Source organism: Neovison vison, chromosome 1 (assembly GCF_020171115.1).
Source record: "Neovison vison isolate M4711 chromosome 1, ASM_NN_V1, whole genome shotgun sequence".
NCBI classification, from domain to species: domain Eukaryota; kingdom Metazoa; phylum Chordata; class Mammalia; order Carnivora; family Mustelidae; genus Neogale; species Neogale vison.
The window spans coordinates 266,704,732-266,724,133 of NC_058091.1; the positions used below are offsets into that span (position 1 = coordinate 266,704,732).

A 19,402-nucleotide genomic window follows, 5' to 3' on the forward strand; every position below is an offset into this window, starting at 1 on the left:
GTGTATGGTGAGAAGGGGCTTCACCCGGTTGCCAAAGGAGCCCAGGGAGCAAGAAAGCCCAAGAACCCTTGTGTTAAGGTAACTTCTGAAAGGCTGGGGACAAGAAGTCACAAATGGCTGCTGTGAGGGTGTACTTGCAAGGAGGGGCAAGAGGGGCCCTACCACGTTCTCTCGATGCCAGGGGGCAATTTATGGCCTGAATATATAAACTGGAGATATAATTTTGTTGTTGTTGTTCTAGTTGGTGGAACGAACTTCCCCCCACCAGCTGCCTCCCTGGATTCCTGCCCGGCTGTGCCGGTGGTGTGAGCCCTGGGGCCCATGCCTGCGAATGACAGTAAGCCCGGCTTGCCCTTGGTCCCATTTTAACCTCCTTCTGGGGCAAAGCCAGGGTGCTGAGCTCAGCTTCTGAGCAATGCACGTCAGCCTGGTAAGAAGCTCTATCTTAAAGAAGAATTTAAAAAATCATGCGAAGCCAAGGCCCAATGCATCCCACCTTCAGGAGAGCAAGACACTGGGAGCAGATACCCTTGGAAAAACTTAAGTGGGGATCCATGAGGAATGGTCGCCTTGTGTTAGAACATGCTGTTTCTGAACATTTTGGCCTGAACGGTTCCTTGATGCGAACTTACAGCACAATTTGTGTGCTCACAGCAGCGGGGTGCTTGATGGTTCAAAGGGGGCTCAGATGTGCCGCTGTTGGGCGTGGTCAGACATACTCTTGACGGAGTCCGAGGAACACTGGCCTGCCAGTGAGCGCTCTGCCCTGGCTTGACTCACACTCCGTCCTGCCAGGAGTGGGAATGATGGATGGAGTGAAGCTGCCCCTCCCCCTACAGGGAGTCCAGCCTTAGGAGTCCTTCAGACACAGCTCACTCTCCCCTCTGCTCCCCAGATCTTATTATCTCAGCCTACCCTTTCTCTTGTCTCTGCATTCTAGAGACATGTGTCCTTCAGGTCACACCACTTCTCTTGGGTGAGATGGATCCATTCCTTCATTTACTAAGCGTTTAAGGTCTATCCAGCCATGGTTCCAGATCCTGCCTCCAACACTGGTGTAACTAGGGTAAGTGAGCTGAATGAAGATCTAAAAATCCCAAATCAACATTTACAGTAATGCCTCTTGCCCACCAAGGAGAGACACGTGAAGTTTCATCTTTCCTCCTGAAATTGTTGCTCACTTCATTCTCATTCTTTCTCTTTCACCAGATGGTTGAAGCTGGGGGTGCCCGATTCTCTCTTCTCACCCACCTCCGGCTCCTCAGTGATCTTGAGGCAATGTGGCACGCTCCTCTGCAGACACTCTTACTCTGGGGTTTCAAATAGGGAGGTACTTGTATCATTCAAAGTTTGAGTGATAAATTTATTTTGAGAATAGGAGGGGGTTATGATAATCATCATCATCATCATGTTTTGGTAGCAGACATAATGGAGGCTGGGTTGTCTGCACACGTCATTGTAAGCAATGCTGTACTACTGGACAAGCAGACCCAGTAAATCTTTAGAGCTTTAGCAAACCTGGGACATCTCCACTTTTTTGGGATATAATTGGATATCAAAGAAATCAAAGTAGTCTTCATGTAATAAGCCAGAATGTAGTGAGGCTAACATTTATTTTTAAGGCCCATATGTGTGTGTACATGTATGTGTTTTAATTCAGAATTACAGATGGAGGTGGGAGAAGCATTCACTTCTCATTACCTTGGACCTCCCTAAAGGTCTTAACCTGGCCCTGCTATCAAGTCCCCAGAACTGTTTCCTCCTCCACTCCTTCTACAGGGACCAGGTCTGGCCATATCCCTCCAAGAGGTGAGAGGAACTTGACAAGGGCCAGTAATGTGAGGGGAAATGTGGTTGATTGGACAAGGTCTCCCCCCGGAGTGGGTGGAATGGTAACTTTTAATAAAGAATGAAGACGCTGTCCAATTTTCCAGCTCCAGCCTGGGTCCGCTCTGGTCTTCACATAGCCCATCTTTCTTCCCTGGCCCCATGACAAGGTTCATACTGGCATTTGGTTTTACAAGAAACAGTCATGATAGTCTCCTTTCAATGTGCCTCTGCTCATTTCTAGGAACGAGAGACGTCATTTAACGCCTCTAAGCCCGTTTCCTTATTTATAAAATGGGCATGACCCTAATACCTGTCTGATGGGAGAACGGTAGATAAGGCCTGGAATGCACCGTATGAATCATATAGCTGCAGTTGGTATTTTTACTGAGAGTCTACTGGGTACACATCTTCAGGTAAGGAGGAGGAGATGAGTCAAACTTGGATCTATCCTCCAGAGGTTGGCAGCCCGAGAGCACTGCCAACGATTTACACATCACCCTGATCTCTATGGACAGGTGTAGCGGGCATCATAAACACAGGGTAGAGGGAGGGACTGCTGCCAGGAAAGGCATGGAGACCAAGGAAGCTTCCATGAGAGAGGTGTCTGCAGAACCGGGGTTTTATGGGTAAGCAGCGTTGGGATATTCAGAGGGTACAGAAAGAGCATTTCTAGTAGAGAGAAATAGTCGGAGCAAATGCACAGGGGAAGGAAGATACAAGATGTATTTGGGAGATGACGACTAATTCTATTCGAGTTACAGTACGCTCCTAATTCTCCCTCTAAACTCATAGTGCTGTTGATTTTTTCATTCACTTAGCTTTTGTGAACACCTGTGTTAGGCAGGGAGGAAAGATGTGGTTACTGCTTATAAGACCGTCATAGTCTGTAGAGGAGACAGGTAAATTGACCAGTCATCCCTGCTGTCTGGGTGTGGGTGAAGGGCTCCTGCCTAGCCTCAGCGTTCCTCTCTCTCTCTTTTTAAGACTTATTTATTTTATGGGGGGATAGAGAGAGAGAGGGGGAGAGAGAAAAGCAGACTCCCTGTTGAACACAGAGCCCCACGTGGGGCTCCATCCCAGGACCACAAGATCATGACCTGAGCAAAAATCAAGAGTTGTTCACTTAACCAGTTAAGCCACCCAGGTACCCTAGGCACCCGTCTGTTTATGGGAACTCCAAGGAGCTGGGAGGGACCCCAGGAATTTTCTTTATAGCTGTATGGTTTTGTAAAGTTTTCAAAAGTAAGATCTATTAAGTGCAATTGATTAGGGCCTCTGTCTTGTTCCAGGCTGACCTCCCTCTATTGTATTTCCCGTTACATGGGTGTTGGTGAAGGGGCCATGAGCATTTTTGGGAGCTATTAAGAATTGAGATACAGTGCTCGCTTCGGCAGCACATATACTAAAAAAAAAAAAAAAAAAAAAAAAAAAAGAGTTGAGATATATTTCATTTGGGTTTTATCATATATGTGTATGTGTGTATGTGTGTGTGTGTACATATACATATATGTATATATATGTGTGTATATATATACACATATATATATATGTAGTTTGCAGATTTTTCTTTCTGTATAGCTTGATCCTCACTAGCCAGTTACTGCAAGGTGGAAAAATGGCTTCTAGAAATACTCTCTTGCTCATGATGCTGACTCTCCTAACTCACCTGGACTTGAGACATTAAGAGATAGGGCCAGAGGCTAAGTCGTGATATAAGTCCTATAGTGCTGGGACCACATGTATGTGGGTGACCGAGGTGAATCATGGTCTGAAATATATTCAGCCAGAAACTAAAATTAACTGTGAAAAAGTCTTCCGAGTTTTATGTTTTCCTAAATTTGATAAAAATCTTTTTTAAAAAAAATTGTTAATTTATTTGAGATAGAAAGAGCAGTAGGAGGAGCATAGTGAGAGGGAAAAGCAGAATCCGTGTTGAGTGTGGAGTCAGACGCAGGCCTCGATCTCACGACCCCAAGACCATGACATGAGCCTAAATCAAGAATCAGATGCTCAACTGACTGAGCCACCCAGGTGCTCCCAAATTTTATAAAAGTCTTAAAAAAGTACGCGAAATTACCAATCATAAGTCAGGACTCTGCAAAATGTCTGAAGTATCCATAATAAAAGAGGAATTTTGAGTTCTCGTGGTAGGGGAAAGACCCAATTACTTTTATATGTATGTTCTCGCCAGGACATGATGCCTCTTGGTTGCTGAATGATAGGCTGCCACGTTCCCTCCCTTTCCTCCTTTTCTGAGTAGGCTCTGGTTTCCCCCAACTCCTTTTCAGGGTTCCACAAATCAGAGCTCAGAGCTTCACACTTAGGGTACACCCAGTGATAACCCTTTGGCCTTATCTGGTTCCCTCGATGTGAATCCAGATTCTATCCCTCATCACCTGGGTGGCCTGAGGTAAATCACTCAACCTCTCTGAGCTTCAGTTTCCTTATCTGTAAAATGGGGACAATAACCGCGGGAGAGGAGTCAGTGAGAGAACGTCCAGAAGCAACCCCCAGCCCTGTGTAGCACAGTGAGCCTGGCACATGGCAAGACCTCATAAATGGGATCTATTAGTATTATTATTATCTGACATGATCTGGGAGCACAGTGACTGCGGAAACATGCTGCAGATACCCGAGAAAGCAATTTCCCAGTGTGGCCCAGCAGACATCAGTTATTTTTATGAGCCACATACACGCTCAGGTAAAGGCATTTCCTGCATTACAGATCGGAACGAGCCCATCTGTGACGGGGCTGCAGCTACACCCACACCCGCTGGCATTTCTGTGGCCTGAATCCAGCAGGATTCAGTGCCTCCACAAATGGCCCCCTCTCCTGTTGTGGCCTTCGCATATCATCCCTCCCCCTCCTGCCCTTCTGCCCCAGTCCTTTGAATGTCACTGCAAAGCGGAAGCTCGTTATCTGTCCCCTCCCTCCCTTGTGCCCTCCTTCCCTCCTTTGCTTCTTGCTTTCTCCCCCGAATATTTATTGTGTCTCGCCACCGTGGTATCTTCCATGATGCTAGGAGTTGAAAAGACTCACAATAAAATTGCAAAAACATCTTTGGTGGGGATAGACACAGGGCTACATCTTTTTTTTTTTTTTTTTTTTTCCCAAATAGGACATTAAACACACGTACACACAGGACTATCATCACTACTGATTACCATCATTCCATCAAAGAAATGCTATTTCAGTGTCTCAAAATAGAAAGGACATAGTCTTTAGCATAAGAGGACAGTCGTTTATATCGAATACATTTGGAAAAACACAGGCTTTTCCTCATGGCTTTCCTCATTTTGTCGCAAGCCAGTAAAAATGTTACTTCCATGGGCACCAAACCCCAGACAAATGTTCAGAAAGCTCTGTAGTAACAGTAAGAACGATATAACAAATGCTTACAGAGTGCTCGATGTGGAGCCTGATAGACTGTACCATTTACTAGCTGTGTGACCCGGGATCAGTTACCAAACCTCTCTGATTTCTTGTTCTCTCAGCTATAAATGCAGGGATGATGACGCTGGCTCTGCAGAAGGCCTTTTGAGGACGGCGAGCAAGACATAGCGTTCAGCAGTGAGCAGTGGACCCAGGTCACTGAAGAGACGCTCCTGCTGCGCTCATTCTCTTCTTCTTGTCCGGGGAAGCTCTAGTTGAAAGAATTCACCTTCCTTCCTCCCAGCCTTCTGCCTTCCACCATGTGGACTAGCCCAGGGGACTGGGCAGGATTGGAGGTGCTTCCAGCCACACTGGGGGGAGCATAAGCAAGTGTTCTTGGCTCTCCGTGGGGTGCTCATTCCAGGATTTCCCAGCCATAGAGTCGACTGGTGCTAGGCCCTTGCATAGGAAGCACCTGGGAAATAGCTAGAAATCAGGATTCTCCACTCCCTCATAAGAAATTCCGATACAATAGGTCTGTGGTGGAGCCCGGGAATCTATGCTTCTGGGAAGAGCCCTCTGCCAGATGTTTCTGATGAACAGCTGGTTAGTTGTCAGTCACAGTGCCCAGCTTTTGGGTTGGGACATTCTATCTACTTGCAAGAGTGTCTGGCAGATCACTCCTAGCATGCCGTCCTATGAACCCTGATGAATAGGATCTGAGGAAGGTTCTGGAAGGAATCCTCTTGGCTGTGTTTTGTTGGCCTCCCAACAAATGATACCTGCCTCGCCCAGAATCTTCAGAGTTATTCCAGACACCTTTCTTGTTCTCACGAACCCTCCTAAATCATATAACCAAACCATCCCCAAGTCCCTGAATGTCTCCATTCCTCTCCGCCTTCACTGCCCCCAGCCAAGTCTGAATTACTTTCAGCTCCCCCGGGGCGCGTGAACTCTAAATGGCCATGCCCCAGACTCGTGCTCCATAGAGAGGCCCGGTTCATCGTCTCAAGACATAACTCGGATGGTATCTTCTGTTTGCTTCAAATGTTGCAGTAGTGACCAGTGTAGCTTAAGATAAAAATCTTAAGTCCTTGTTGTGGCCTCAAATCCCTGCACGGCCTGGCCTCTGCCCACACCTGCAGCCCTGACCTGCCCTTGTCCTTCCCTACCCTCCCGCCTCGTTACTTCCTCATCCGTTCCAGCCTCGGGACTCTCGGGCAGGCCCGTCCTTCCATCCGGACCCTCTCTTTCTACCTGCCGCCTTCACTGAGTTAGCTCCTCCACGGCTTGTCACTCAGGGACTCCTGTGATGTGCTGACTCTGGTAATTTACATCTAACAGCATCTCAGCCCTTTACTTTCAAGTCGTTTGTTGCAGTTTGTGGGCATGCGTTTTTCAAATGATCTGTGTTTCCCACTAGAACTAAATCTTATGAGGACATAGAACATAGCTGTTTTGCTCACTCTGTCTTTAGTACAATACCTGGACACAGCAGGCATCCCATCAATACATGCTTATTCAATGAATGAATGAATGATTGAATGAATGATTCAAGATGCAGGGTTAGATTCTCAGATGGAGGGCAAGGCTCCACTTTTTCCCCTAGCAGGGGTGATAAAAGGCCCAGCGTCAGGAGACCCACATCCTACACAGTGTTGGAAGTGCGGAGCAAATCTAGCCCTGAGCAAGACTGGGATGACCTTCCCTGACATTTTCTGGGTGAGTCTTTTTGCAGGAGTGAGCGGGGAGTGGAAGAAAGACAGGGCTTTGTAACAGAAGTACAATACCCAGCTTTTGACAAGGTGGCTTTGGAGTTTTGGAGCACATTTGGAGGAGAGCAGATTGGGACTGGGGAGGAAGAAGGCCAGACATCTCCTAGCTGCAGTCAGTGGAACAGGTATGTGCCTGTCCTAACAGACCGGACCCTGTTTCAACCCTTGGCTCTGTCATCTACTTACTGTGTGACCTGAGGCAAGAAGACTAACCTCTCTGAGCTCCTGCATATTCATCTTTAGAGAGGGAGTAATTACTCTCCCCTGTCAGGGTAGCTGTGAGGATTAATGAGATCATGTCTGTGAAGAGCCTAGAAGAACGTCTGGCACATAGTACCTGCTTCATAAAAATATGACCTCACGAAGCTGTAAATATCGTGCAGGCAGAGGCCATGTAGCACATAGTAGTTGCGTTAGGAAGTCTTTATTAATGATTTCATAAATGGCCGAATGTATTTTCCTTCAGAAGGACTTTCCTTTTTCTCTGTATAAAAATTTCTTCCTCATTCAGACTAATTGCTTTCCTTGCAGACACCTCAAATCCCCGTGTTTCAAAATCTCAGAGCTGAAGGGTTAGTGTGTGTATGTTTGTGGGGGTGGCTCTGCTCTGAGTCATCTCTGAGACCCTCGCCCTCCCCTCTGCAGAAATTCATCAGTTCCAATCTGAATGAGAGGACTAGAGAAACAAATCAATGCAGAGAGGGATTCCTATTTGGTCCCAGTACTAGAAGAACACAACCGTTTCTTTGAAATTGACCTTCATCTATTTGGAGGGGAAAGCAGTTAGTTCAATAATGGCTTCCTGGTGCCTTTCAGCATTTTAAAAGACAGAAGAAAGATCTGGAGCGAGGCAAGGTTCCAGTGTTTTCTAAACAACCGCACTAAACCCGGCTACCAGTTGGCTGCCCAGCACTTCCTGCCACCCGCAGCGCCCCCTCCCCCCTACTCCAATCCATCCCTTCAATGCAGTGCACATCCCTGAGTAGCCCAGCCATTTCTTGAGTGGCTCCTGACCAGGAAGACTCCTGACCAGGTCTTCCCCAGGTGGGTGGCAGCTAGACTTCATTCTAATGCCCAGCGGCTGAAGAGTCCTTGGACATCTTGCATATGGCCCCTTGAGTAGAAATGCTGCTGTATTATATTCCAATTATTTCCTGTCCCTCCATGGCCCAATTCCAGGGACTGAATAAAGAGGTCCTTTGATGGAGTCCATCCCTGCTCCCAAGTAAGTGAGAGCTGGTCCCTGGCCTGACTTGGTCTGAGGCCATAGGGGAAGGGTGGGGAGGAGGTAGGCAGGGTATTACAGGTGGGGAGAGCTCCACAGGAGATGAGGGGCCCAGCCCTACAGGCATCCCAGCCCTGCTCCCAAAAATAAAAACAAGGGAGGAAGGAAAACAAATGGGGCCCCTGCCCAGGACTCTGCAGAGGGCATGGCTATTTTCCCTCCTTCCCAGGAGGGATCCCAACCCTTCTCTCCCACAGAGAAGACAAACACAGCTATGGAAATCTCATGCTATCCAAGCACCTGGAAGTCTCTTGCTAATTGGAAGTTCCTTCTACCTTCACTTCCCTGTTTGCCAATGACTATCTCCCCCTAGATCTGCTTTCTCTCCTGTTGAGTGAAAAGCATTTCATGGAAAATTTCAAATCTGGAACCTTGTTCAGATTCCAAAAGAGTTACTGTTCTACATCATGCTCCCATTGTTTGGGTGTTATTTGAACTCCGGGGAAGTAGAAACCCATACCACCATTTTACTGGGATGGTCTTCCTAAATTATTAAGAACATGCTAATTAAGCACCTTCTCTGTTTGAAGCTCTTGAGTACCTTTCAAAGTCCATCCCAAACCCAAGGCCGAGTCCATATTTCTTACCTGCCCAGGCTTGGGCAGCCAAGGGAGAGGATGCAGACAGAGTAGCTTAAGGATAGCACCTTGGGAGATCTTTGGGAGTCAGTGGCAGTGGTGTTCAGGAAGGTTTCATGGCAAGGAGAGGAGAAACAAGCTCTGAGAGCAGACCATGGAAACCAAGGACCTGAGATGTTAGGGGGTTATGGTCTCAGAAAGTCATGAACAGAAAGGGAGGAAAAGTGGAGCTAGGGTGCTGGAGAAGAAACTGAGGGTGAGTTTGGAGAGCAGGACCCACAGAGAAGCCACATCTTCCTGCACCAGCGGATGCCTGCAGAAGCGCTAAGCTCTGCAGCATTTAACTTGTGTCCAGGAGGCTGGAACCCGAAGGGAGCTGAGAGATCCTCCGCCAGTGATTCTCAAAGCCTGGTCTGTGGACCACCTCTTCAGAATCACCTGGTAGGTGGTTAAACATGAGGGTTATTGGGACCCATCTGATTTACTGAATCAGATTGTCTGTGGATTATGTCTAAGAGGCTGAATGTTTATCAAGTTCCACAGATGATTGTGATCTTTGTTAAAGTTTGAGAGCCCTTGATTTAGTCCAACCCTTCTGTTCCCTGGAAGTGAGATCTGAAGTCTAGAGAGGTAAAGCAACAAGCTTGGGTTAACAGAGCTTACTGATAGCAAAGCTCATGTGAGAACTCTATTGCACTTGACTCCTGGGGCAGTGCTCTTTCCATTTCAGCATGCTGGCAGCTTCTTCACCTATTCGGGTCTGTTTCCATCACCCCCTAAAGTGAAAGCTTGCACCTTTGATCCATTCCCTGCATCCTGCAGGGGTCTTCTCCTTCCTGAGGATGCTCTGGTCATAGCCTCTGCAGGCTGGGGGGCAGAGGCAGAAGGAAGAAAGGAGAAAGACTCAGTTCTGAGAGTCTAATAACAGTTGTGGGGTTGAAAAGTGAGTTGAGCAGGAGAAACACACTTACGGCTGAGGGGTGATTGGGATTTAGTTTGTAGTACAAAGCTAACTTTCACTGAGCTTTTGCTATGCACCAGACACTGCATTAAGTCCTTTCCATGCATTAGTGCAAACCCCATGGAGCAAACAGTAATTAGCCCTATTTTGCAGATGGAGAAACTGAGGCTCACAGACCAGCGGTCATTTGCCCAAGGCCCATGCTAACGCATGACCAAATCACTTCCACATACCACCATGATCTTTATATAGTCCAAAGCAGTGTGAACTGTTACCCACTTTAACCCAACAGGCCTACAAAAGGACCCCAAGACCTTGGGAAAAAAAGAAAGCTTCTCTGCAGTGAGATGTGACCACTCTTGGGGGGCACGTACAGCTTCAAATGCTTCCCATGTAACACACTAAAAATATTTCCAAAAGGCATTAATTTGCAAGCCTGCCTCAGAAATGACAACATGGAGTGTAGGTTAAATACCTTTTTTCTTTAACTGTTTAAAATGGAAACTCCAGATGTCAATTTGCTTTCCTTCCATTTGCCCTTTTCTGGTGAAGGAAGTGTGTCTACAGAATTTTAGTTATTTGAGGGATTTGGTTAGGTTGCATTCTAACGGAGCCCTGGGTGTGATTGCAGGCATATATGGTCCATGGCAAGTAGCAGCCGTTACCTCTTCTGCTATCATGGCACATGACTTTGCAATGATCACCTCCCTCCATTCATTTTCTGGAGTGTCCCCCAGGGATGGAAGAGGAAACCACAGCAGATCAGTGCCTTAGAGAAAGGACAAGTGTTTCCCAAGCCATGTGGACAGCATGTCACGGTACCCTCCTCTAGGTTTACCTCCTAGCCAGACCGTATCTTCATAGGAAAAATCAGGAAGCTTTTTGAACAACTTTGACCACTAAACAAAAGAAGATGGACATATTTGTATAGGAGAGGATGAACTCAATTTCATCCCAGCAGGATTTGGTGCCTGGCAGCCTAAGGTGAGGGACCCCTGTAAATTCAAATCCGGCTATTCCAGGAATCACCAGAGTTAGGAACATTTTTAGGTAAAAATTGAAAACATGTGACCCTCTGTCTTCCTTCTCTTTTAAATCTCAAGCTTTAGCTCACTCAAGGGCTGATTGGGGTGGTGCAGCTGTTAAAATGTTCTTATTAACTCATAACGAAGGGAATGCATTGAGGTGAGAGCAAGCGGTGAACGGAGCCAGGGGAGGACGCAGCCTCTGCAAAGCTCACGGGGAGCATGGGTCTCTGCAAGAGCCCTGGAAATGCTGAATGAAAACTGCCTTTCTGCGTACGAGCTGCCTGCCTGCTTCCCAAATGCCGCGTCTGCGGTAACTACAAACTATTTTGTATGCTGCATTAGCGACGCTGCCTTAACCGGCACATCATTACTACTGAGATAACGCTGGTGCGATGTTCAAGTCCAGTGTCCTTTTTAATTATTAAACTGACGCCGTTGAATGAGTCATTCCACATACCAGATTTTCCTCCTGTGGTTCTATTTCAAGTGACTAGCCCCTTTCTTAGCGTGTTCCACTAACACCTGAGTTGGTTCTTAGCCAGCTTCCCAGTCTGCAAAGCCTTTGCAGAACAAACAGTATTCTCCAATCGCCAAACACACACAGACCGCATAAAAAACAAAACCCACAAAAAAACTTTACGGTAAGCTCACCCGTAAACCCGAGATCTGAAAACACCCGGTTCCCCTCCGCCAGTCCCCAACTTACCAAGTGGTAGAGCGATGAAGAAGGGTAGCCAGCACAAGATGAACATACCGACCACAATGCCCAAGGTCTTGGCTGCCTTCTTTTCCCTGGAGAACTTAAAAAGTTTGACAGCTATGGAACTCCTGGGGTTGTGGCCCTTGGCCTTGGTACTGCTGAGGGTGTCCTCATGAAAGTTCTTGGAGTGGATTCTCAGAGTCAGCTCCTTGGAGTTGGACATCTCTTTCATGACTCCGGCCTCCAGGTTCTTGGTGGTCCTCTTGGCAACGATGTAGACCCGACAGTACATGACCAGAATGACCGCCAGAGGGATGTAAAAGGAGCCCAGGGAAGAGAAGAGGGCATAGAAGGGTTCTTCGGTGACCCCGCATTCCTTGTCATCGTTGGGCGCCGGCTCCTTCCACCCAAGGAGAGGCCCGATGGAGATGACCGTGGACAAGACCCAGACGCTGAGAAGCGCCAAGATGGCCTTCCTGCGGGTGACGAGCGTGGGGTACTGCAGGGAGTAGCGCACCCCAATGTAGCGATCGATGGAGATGGCGCACAGGCTCAGAATGGAAGCGGTGCAGCACAGGACATCCACGGCGGCCCAGATGTCACAGAAGATCCGACCCAGCACCCAGTAGCCGAGCACCTCCAGGGCCGCGGAGAAAGGCAGCACGGTGAAGCTCAGCAGTAGGTCGGCAACGGCCAGGTTGACGATGAAATAGTTGGTGGGCGTCCGCAGGTGACGGTTGCAGGCCACCGACAAGATGACGACGATGTTGCCCACGATGGCAAAGAGGATGAAGGCGCCCAGCACCAGGCCCACGGAGATGGCCCTGGTGATGTCCAGCTGAGGCAGTGTGGAGTTGCTCGAGGTCTGGTTGGGGCCAGTGAAGTTGGCATTTTTCAACTCTCCCCAGTGGGCAGGTGCTGATGTGTTGTGGCCGGTGTCCAGGTCGGGATTCATTTTAGAGTCGGCCCTCCATAGCCTGGGGTGAGCGGGCTGGAAGGGCTGCGGCCAAGCTCCTCAGCTGCCCTGCAACTTTGCTTCGCCCGCGGTCTTCTTCCCAGCGGCGCCCTCCCGGCGAGGAGTCATCTCCCCCGGGCAGCCCAGCCCCGCGGCGCGTCTCCTGCCTGCCTGCCTGCACCGAGCCGCCCGCTCGCCGGCTGTCAGAGGGAGGCGGCGAGAGAGGGGCCGAGGCGGCGGCTCCAAGTTTAATGGTCCACGTCAGGCGCGCGGGGCCGGGCGGGCGGGGAGCGGCGGGGGAGGGGCGGCGGGCAGGGGGCGCCCGGCTCGGCCCGGCCCGCGGCGGGTGTGCGGGCAGCGGCGGCCAGCCCGGTCAGCGCCGAGGAGGGTCTGCTGGCGACGAGCCGCCTCTGGGCTCACTGCACGGCGGTGACATCAGGCGGGGGAGCCCGGCGCCCTGACTCCGCGCGGCACTAGGGGGCAATGCGGGTCCAGCGAAGGCGCCCGCAGCCCCGACGTCGCCACCTGGGCAGCCCCGGGGCCGGACGCGGGCCCCCACCCCCACCCCCACCTCACTCGTTGCCCCCCCCAACCCCCCAACGCGGCCCTCGGGCTGGGGAGGGGGAGGAGCGACGTGAGCGTGAGGACCCCCGTCCCCGACCCTGAGATGGCCCGCTGGGATTGTTGCCCCTTCTAGTCTCCCTTCAGTCTCAAAAGTGGCGTAGGGTGCTTGCCGCTAATGGGGGGGGCGTCTGGAGTCTGGGCGCCCTAAATCTGGCCGCCCAGATTTAGGGGGATGTGCAACTTGTGTGGCACCTAGAAGAAGGATTGCAAGGTTAGGCAGGTGAGAGGGGTTTGAGTAAGATCTGAGACACTCCGCCTCCCCCCCCCCCCCCCGCCCCCCAGCTCCCTGTGAAACCTCTCTGGTCTTGTGATAAAGTCCAGGGGCTTCTCTTCATTCATTCGTTTATTCACTCCCTCACTCCCTCACTCCTTCAACAAATTGTTAACGAGTCCCCACTGTCTGCGCTGGGGGCATAGCAATTGAACCAAGGAGACAAAGATCCCTGCCCTCCAGGAGCTTACACTCTACTGGGAGGAGACAGACAAGAAACAAATAAATAAACAAATTGTGAGGTGTGTCTGATGCGGACAGGTGTAATAGAAAATAAAGCAAGGAGGGGAACGTGGGATGGTGTGTGTTGTGGGGAGGAGTACTGGAAATTTTAAAGGGGTTCTCACGATGTCACTGGAGTGATGTTTGAGTCAAGACCTGAAGAAATGAGAGACGAGCTAGAGTGGGCTCTCTGGAGGTGAGGCTGGTGGTGGTGGCAGAGGGAGAGACTGCCAGGCATCTGGGGAAGGGACTTGTGACATCTGGATTATTAATTTTTTTTTTTTCCGTTTCTGTCTGATGTTCCCGTTGGACATTCAGTTATAGGGATGCATTCCCAAAGGTGAGCATATGGTACTTAGGAGTGAAGATACTGGCTGAGGGAGAGCCTTATGCTGGTTGACATTTATTCAACACTTGTCATGTCATAAACAGCGTACTAAGTACATTCCGCATTTTCTCATAATCCTAAGAAGGAAGGGCTATTCTCATCATCATTTCCATTTTGTGGATGGGACAAGGTACAGCGAAGGTTAACTCTTTGCCCAAGTTCACACAGCCATAATGGAGAGAAGCTAGGACTTGATCCAAATAAAGGTCTATCTAGAGTTGAGCACCCAGCAGCTGTGTCACACTTTTCACCTGGAAGCACTGCAGGGGTGGATTTTTTCCCACCAGATTCATTGAGATATAACTTACATATAACCTTGGTGAGTGTAAGGTATACCATGTGCTGATTTGATGTATATTGTAAAATGATTACCATTGTAGTGTTAGCAAACACCTTCATCATGTCACATAAATATAATTTCTTTCCTTTCTTTTTAAAATCTACTCTCTTAGCAACTTTCAAGTATATAATACAATATTATTAATTATAATCACCATGCTGTACATTAGATCCCCAGAACTTACTCATCTTACAACTGAAAGTTTGTATTTGATCAGCATCTTCCCATTCCACTGTCCCCAACCCCTGGCAATTACCCCTCAACCCTGTTTCTGTGAGATTGGCTTTTTGATTACACATATAAGTGATATCATATAGTATTTCTTTCTCTCTATCTTACTTCACTTAGCATAATGCCCTCAAGTTTCATCCATGTTGTAGCTGTGGCAGGATTTCCTTCTTTCTCTTGGCTGAATAATATTCCATTGTGTATGTATACTGTAACTTTTTTTTTAATCTATCCACCATTTGATGGACATTTAGGTTCTATCCATATCTTGGCTCTTGTGAATAATGTTGTAATGAACACGAAAGTACAGATATCTTTTTGAGATTATATTTTCATTGGCTCTGGCTATATAACCAGAAGTGGAATTATTGGATCATATGGTAGTTGTATTTTTAATTTTGGGGGAACCTCCATACTGTGTTCCAAAGTGACTCTAGCAATTTATATTTGAGGAAGGGAGTGGATTGATTATTACAGAGGGAGCTGTCTTCCAGGTAGTAAAATTTTGGGACCTGAGTCGCTACTTTTAAGAGAGAACTCACATTGATTGAGCTTCTACGGAGAACCAAGCATTTACTTATTGTCTTTTATTCTTCACAACAATGCTTTGAGAGGGTGGTAACCATAGTCCATTGACACAATAGAAACCCTGTGGTTCTAAGAGGGTTAGTACATTGCTGAGGTCATGTGGCTAGCAGAATTGTGATAAAGCAATGTAGGGACAGCTGTAGATTGAAAGGTAAAGCTTGATGCCTTCTTTTCCTCTCGACCAGAAGCCCACATCTAGGGCTTCCCACTGTTTGCCCTTGATAATCACTTTAACTTGATATTCAGAGGTGGGGAAACAGGAAGTCACTCAGGTTGATTTCCATTTGAACTCCTCAACCTAGAGGTAGGTTCTTAACCTCTTTTTTATTAGAAAAACTTATAATACAAAATATGAATACATTTAATATATAATACAAAATATAAATGCATGGTTATCACACACCTATGTTTTAATCTAAGACTTTAAACTTCTCCCACCAAATTGCAGAGATCCCCAAATGCACAAAATACACAATTTCAAGGGTTCCTTGATATTAAGAAATGTGTGGTCGAGGCAGCCCTGAAAACGGATTTTTTTCCCCTATTTCAATTAAATTTGCTCAAGTTGTATCTGAAGAATCTAAAATAACAGAGTCACAGGTTTATAGTGATTTAGCTCTTCAAGAGCTATCAGAACTTTCACTTGCCCATTTTTGCGTTTTGGAGGTGGTCTAGGAGGGAAGTGGTAAACTCCTATAGATAGTCATGTGTAGAATTGGTTATCAAACTCTTTTTCCCCAGACCACAGAGCAGTGCTCCTTCCTCTACCCAGAGGGAAGCCACACATGATAGCCACTCATGACTTGGTTCAGGTATCTGAATGTGGAAGAGATTATTGAGCCAGATCAAAAGGTCCAAAATCCATGTAGATTTCAGACATATTGTCATTTACTGGTGTCTTTCACAAAGGCAGAACAAACATCCCACTGTAAGGGAAATAGGTATTAGCCTTAATAGCAGCCATGTACCAGGACCCCACTAAGCAACCTTTGCTAATGGTCCTTTCCTTGCTGCTCCTCTCCTCCCTTCACTGGAGATGCCTCTTAACCCCTCTGGCTGATATTTGACCCATGGAATTGACCATTTGTTTAGGTGTCATGAGGATACAGACGATATTTCATTTTCTCGGTACTTCCTGGGGCAAAGCCAAGCATAGAGCTCTGACTCACTCGAGGCTTGGGGAAGAAGAACCTTTTCATTATCCATCTGATTACATTAGAAACCTCTGATGTTGCAAGCTCCCATTTCTTTGAGCCCTCTAGGAGAAGCTGTCACTGAATTTGACCTGCAGGGAGACCAAGGCAATGGGAGGTTCTGAGATCAGCTTAGAGGCTTGATGGGAGGAGGTCTCTCACCTGTGACCATGCAGTTTTGCAAGGTATTCCCTCTTTAGCTCTCTCGACCAGCCACAGACATCTAGATGTAAGATGTAAGATCTAGATGTAAGGCATCATGCTAGGTGCTGTGGGTAAATCGGAGATGAACTAAATCAAGCAAGTGATGAACTAACACCGAGTCAGGTGCTATGGGAGAGGATGACGATGGTAAAGCACCCTTCAGAGATTACCTACTATGTGCCAGGCACTGTGCTATGTACCCCACGTGAGTTTACTCAAATGTTTACAACACCGCGAGGTAAGAATTGTCCCCATGTTACAAACAAGGAAACTGAAGTCCAGAGAGTTCACTGAGTAGCTGAGTAAGCAGCATTGGTATTCGAAGCATTGTTGTCTGGCTCCAAAGTTCGCATCCTTCTCTCTGCACCAGACTGAGATTTAAAAAAAAAAAAAAAAAAAAAAAAGTGGCAGAAGCTTCAGTGTTAGCCCTGAAGGAAACTACAGCAGAAAACAGAATGTGATCAGGGTCCTGAGCAAAGCAGAGGTCAGGAAGGGGACGGCAAGGCAGAGCTGTCCAGGAGAGAGGGCTCTGCAGAGGGACTCCTTGGGTGAGGCTCCCTTGCCTTCCTGGCCAGCACTTGGTCTGCCAAGGATTTGAGAGCTGACTTGGGTTCTAATCCTGCTTCCTTCGTTTTTGTGTGTGTGTTTTTTTTTTAAAGATTTTATTTATTTGACAGAGAGAGTGCAAGAGAGCACAAGCAAGGGGAGCAACAGAGAGAAAAGGAGAAACAGGGGCCCTGCTGAGCAGGGAGCCCAAAGACATGGAGCTTGATCCCAGGACCCCAGGATCATGACCTGAGCCAAAGGCAGATGCTTAACCGACAGAGCCACCCAGGTGCCCCTGCTTCCCTCATTTAATAGCTGTTAATGTGACCTTGGGCAAGATGATAAAGTGAACTCCAGCATCAAACAGACCTGGGTTTAGTCCCAGTTCCACTAATTTATTAGCTGGGCAAGTCAGTTACTCAATCTCAGCCCCAGTTTCTTTGTCTGTGAAATGAAGATTATGATAGTCTCTAACTCAGATTGGGCTGAGGTAAGGATTCAATGTGATAATGTATAAAGTGCCTAGGACAGGGTAATAGTAATAGTATCAGCCAAGAGTTATTAAGTGCATACTAGGTGCTAGGCATTTTGTCCCAAATGACTTATACGCATGATCTGATTTAATCCTCATAATACTATTGTGAGGTAGATGCTATTATGACTGACATTTTATAGATGAGGAAACTGAGTCTCAGAATGGTTGCCCAAGGCTGCCGGGCTAGCAGGTGACAGAGCAATGCACCCAGAGAATGAGGCTAAACATGAAAAAGGAGTGAGGCATCTGCGTCATGAGGTAGACTGTGGTCTCCAGGACGTGAAGGAGACTCTTTGCCCTTGGTGGAGCCCAGATGGGAGAGATGAGAAGCCCCCTTTCTCCTGGGCAGGGGACGCCGGCTACAGCAGAGGCATTTCCTCTGCCTCTGAAGGCAGCAGGACTGAGAGATTTCAGCTCCCTCTGGGCCAAGCCGTCCTCTCTGGTAATTATAATTTGTCAATCTTTAGTGCGGGTTCCCCGGCCCAGAACTTCCGGTAGCACAGCATTTCCCGGGAAGGTAGAGAGAGATCCTTAGCAGTCCTTTTTGCAGCCAGCTGGTGAAGATTAATTGCCAAGTCATCCAGGGGCTGAATTCATATCATGTGCTCACGGAGAGCCCGGGAACCCTGAATTGGGGGCTGGGGGGCCAGGGCCCAGGGTGCCAGAATATGGAGTGTGAAAACCTGCTAACTCTGAAACAGAAGAACTGGTCCCTTCTTCTTTATGCCCCAGCAGCAACTCTGGTGGGACAAGGTAAACAGGTTGCCAGCACCAGCCCACAGTGTTCCAGATGTGAGGGTCCGGGGGAGTGTGTGCTGTTTTCTCAAATGATTCTGGCTCTCCCTTTATGGCTGTGGGCTTTGCCCATCACTTTGTCCAGGAATCCATGGTGGTCCCAAGATTTCTCTAGAATGAGCCTATAGGTGGTGATCTGGTTTGAAGGTGGGTGGAAGCTGTGTTGGCACTGTGCTCTCCATGAGACCGACACCATTGTCCGTAACAAAGACCAAGGGGAGGGAGCTGTTGGAGGTTTGACTGGGGCTAAAGCTCTCCCAAGATGGCCGTGTATTGCCACTGCCAGGATTTACTTCCCAGCGACATTTGTTAAAACCATCAAAGGTTAATGCACAAAATCACACACAAAAAATTATGGCAATGGACTCCTTACAGCTGACTTTCAAGTCACTGGCTCCTCTGGGCTCTTCTGCTGTGGTCAAGATCACCCACTTCTGAGATGTCAGAGTCAGAAGGACCCTAGAGATCATCTAGTTCAGGGGTCAGCAGACTAAAGCTGGTGAGACAAACCCAGTTTGTGTCTGGTTTTGTAAATAAAGTTTTATTGGAACACAGCCACGCTCATTCACTTATGTTTTTATTGTGGGTACTTTTCATGCTACAGTGACAGAGCTGGGTAGCTGCAGTAGGACGGTCTGTCCTGCAAAACCTAAAATATTTACTCTCTGACCCTTTATAGAAAATGTTTATTGACCCCTGATGTAGTTCAATATTGTTATTTTACATGTGGGAACACAAAGGCCCAGAAAGTAGAAGGGATTTGTTTAAGGCAGACCCAGGTTAGTAGTCCAGAGATTTGAGCCCAGCCCCATGACTGTTTTTTTGCCACTGTTTTTTTGTTTGTTGTTCTGTGTTGTTTTTTGCCTCTGTTTGTGCAGCCTGGCACAGGCTCTGAGTTTGAATCCCAGAGACAGTTGATGAGATGTGCGACCTTGGGCGAGCTATGTAACCTCTTTTAGTCTCCATTTTTTTCCTACCTGAGA

General features: G+C 47.8%; 1 protein-coding gene across 1 annotated transcript in view; it reads right to left on the reverse strand.

Moving 5' to 3' along the window:
* Positions 1–12,775, reverse strand: part of ADRA1B (adrenoceptor alpha 1B) — a 48,598-nt gene extending 35,823 nt beyond the window's left edge. The window contains exon 1 of the mRNA XM_044230386.1: positions 11,537–12,775. Within this exon, the coding sequence (XP_044086321.1) occupies positions 11,537–12,485 (949 nt within the window). The 5' untranslated portion in view covers positions 12,486–12,775. The remainder of the gene's footprint in view (positions 1–11,536) is intronic.
* Positions 12,776–19,402: the final 6,627 nt, after the last annotated feature.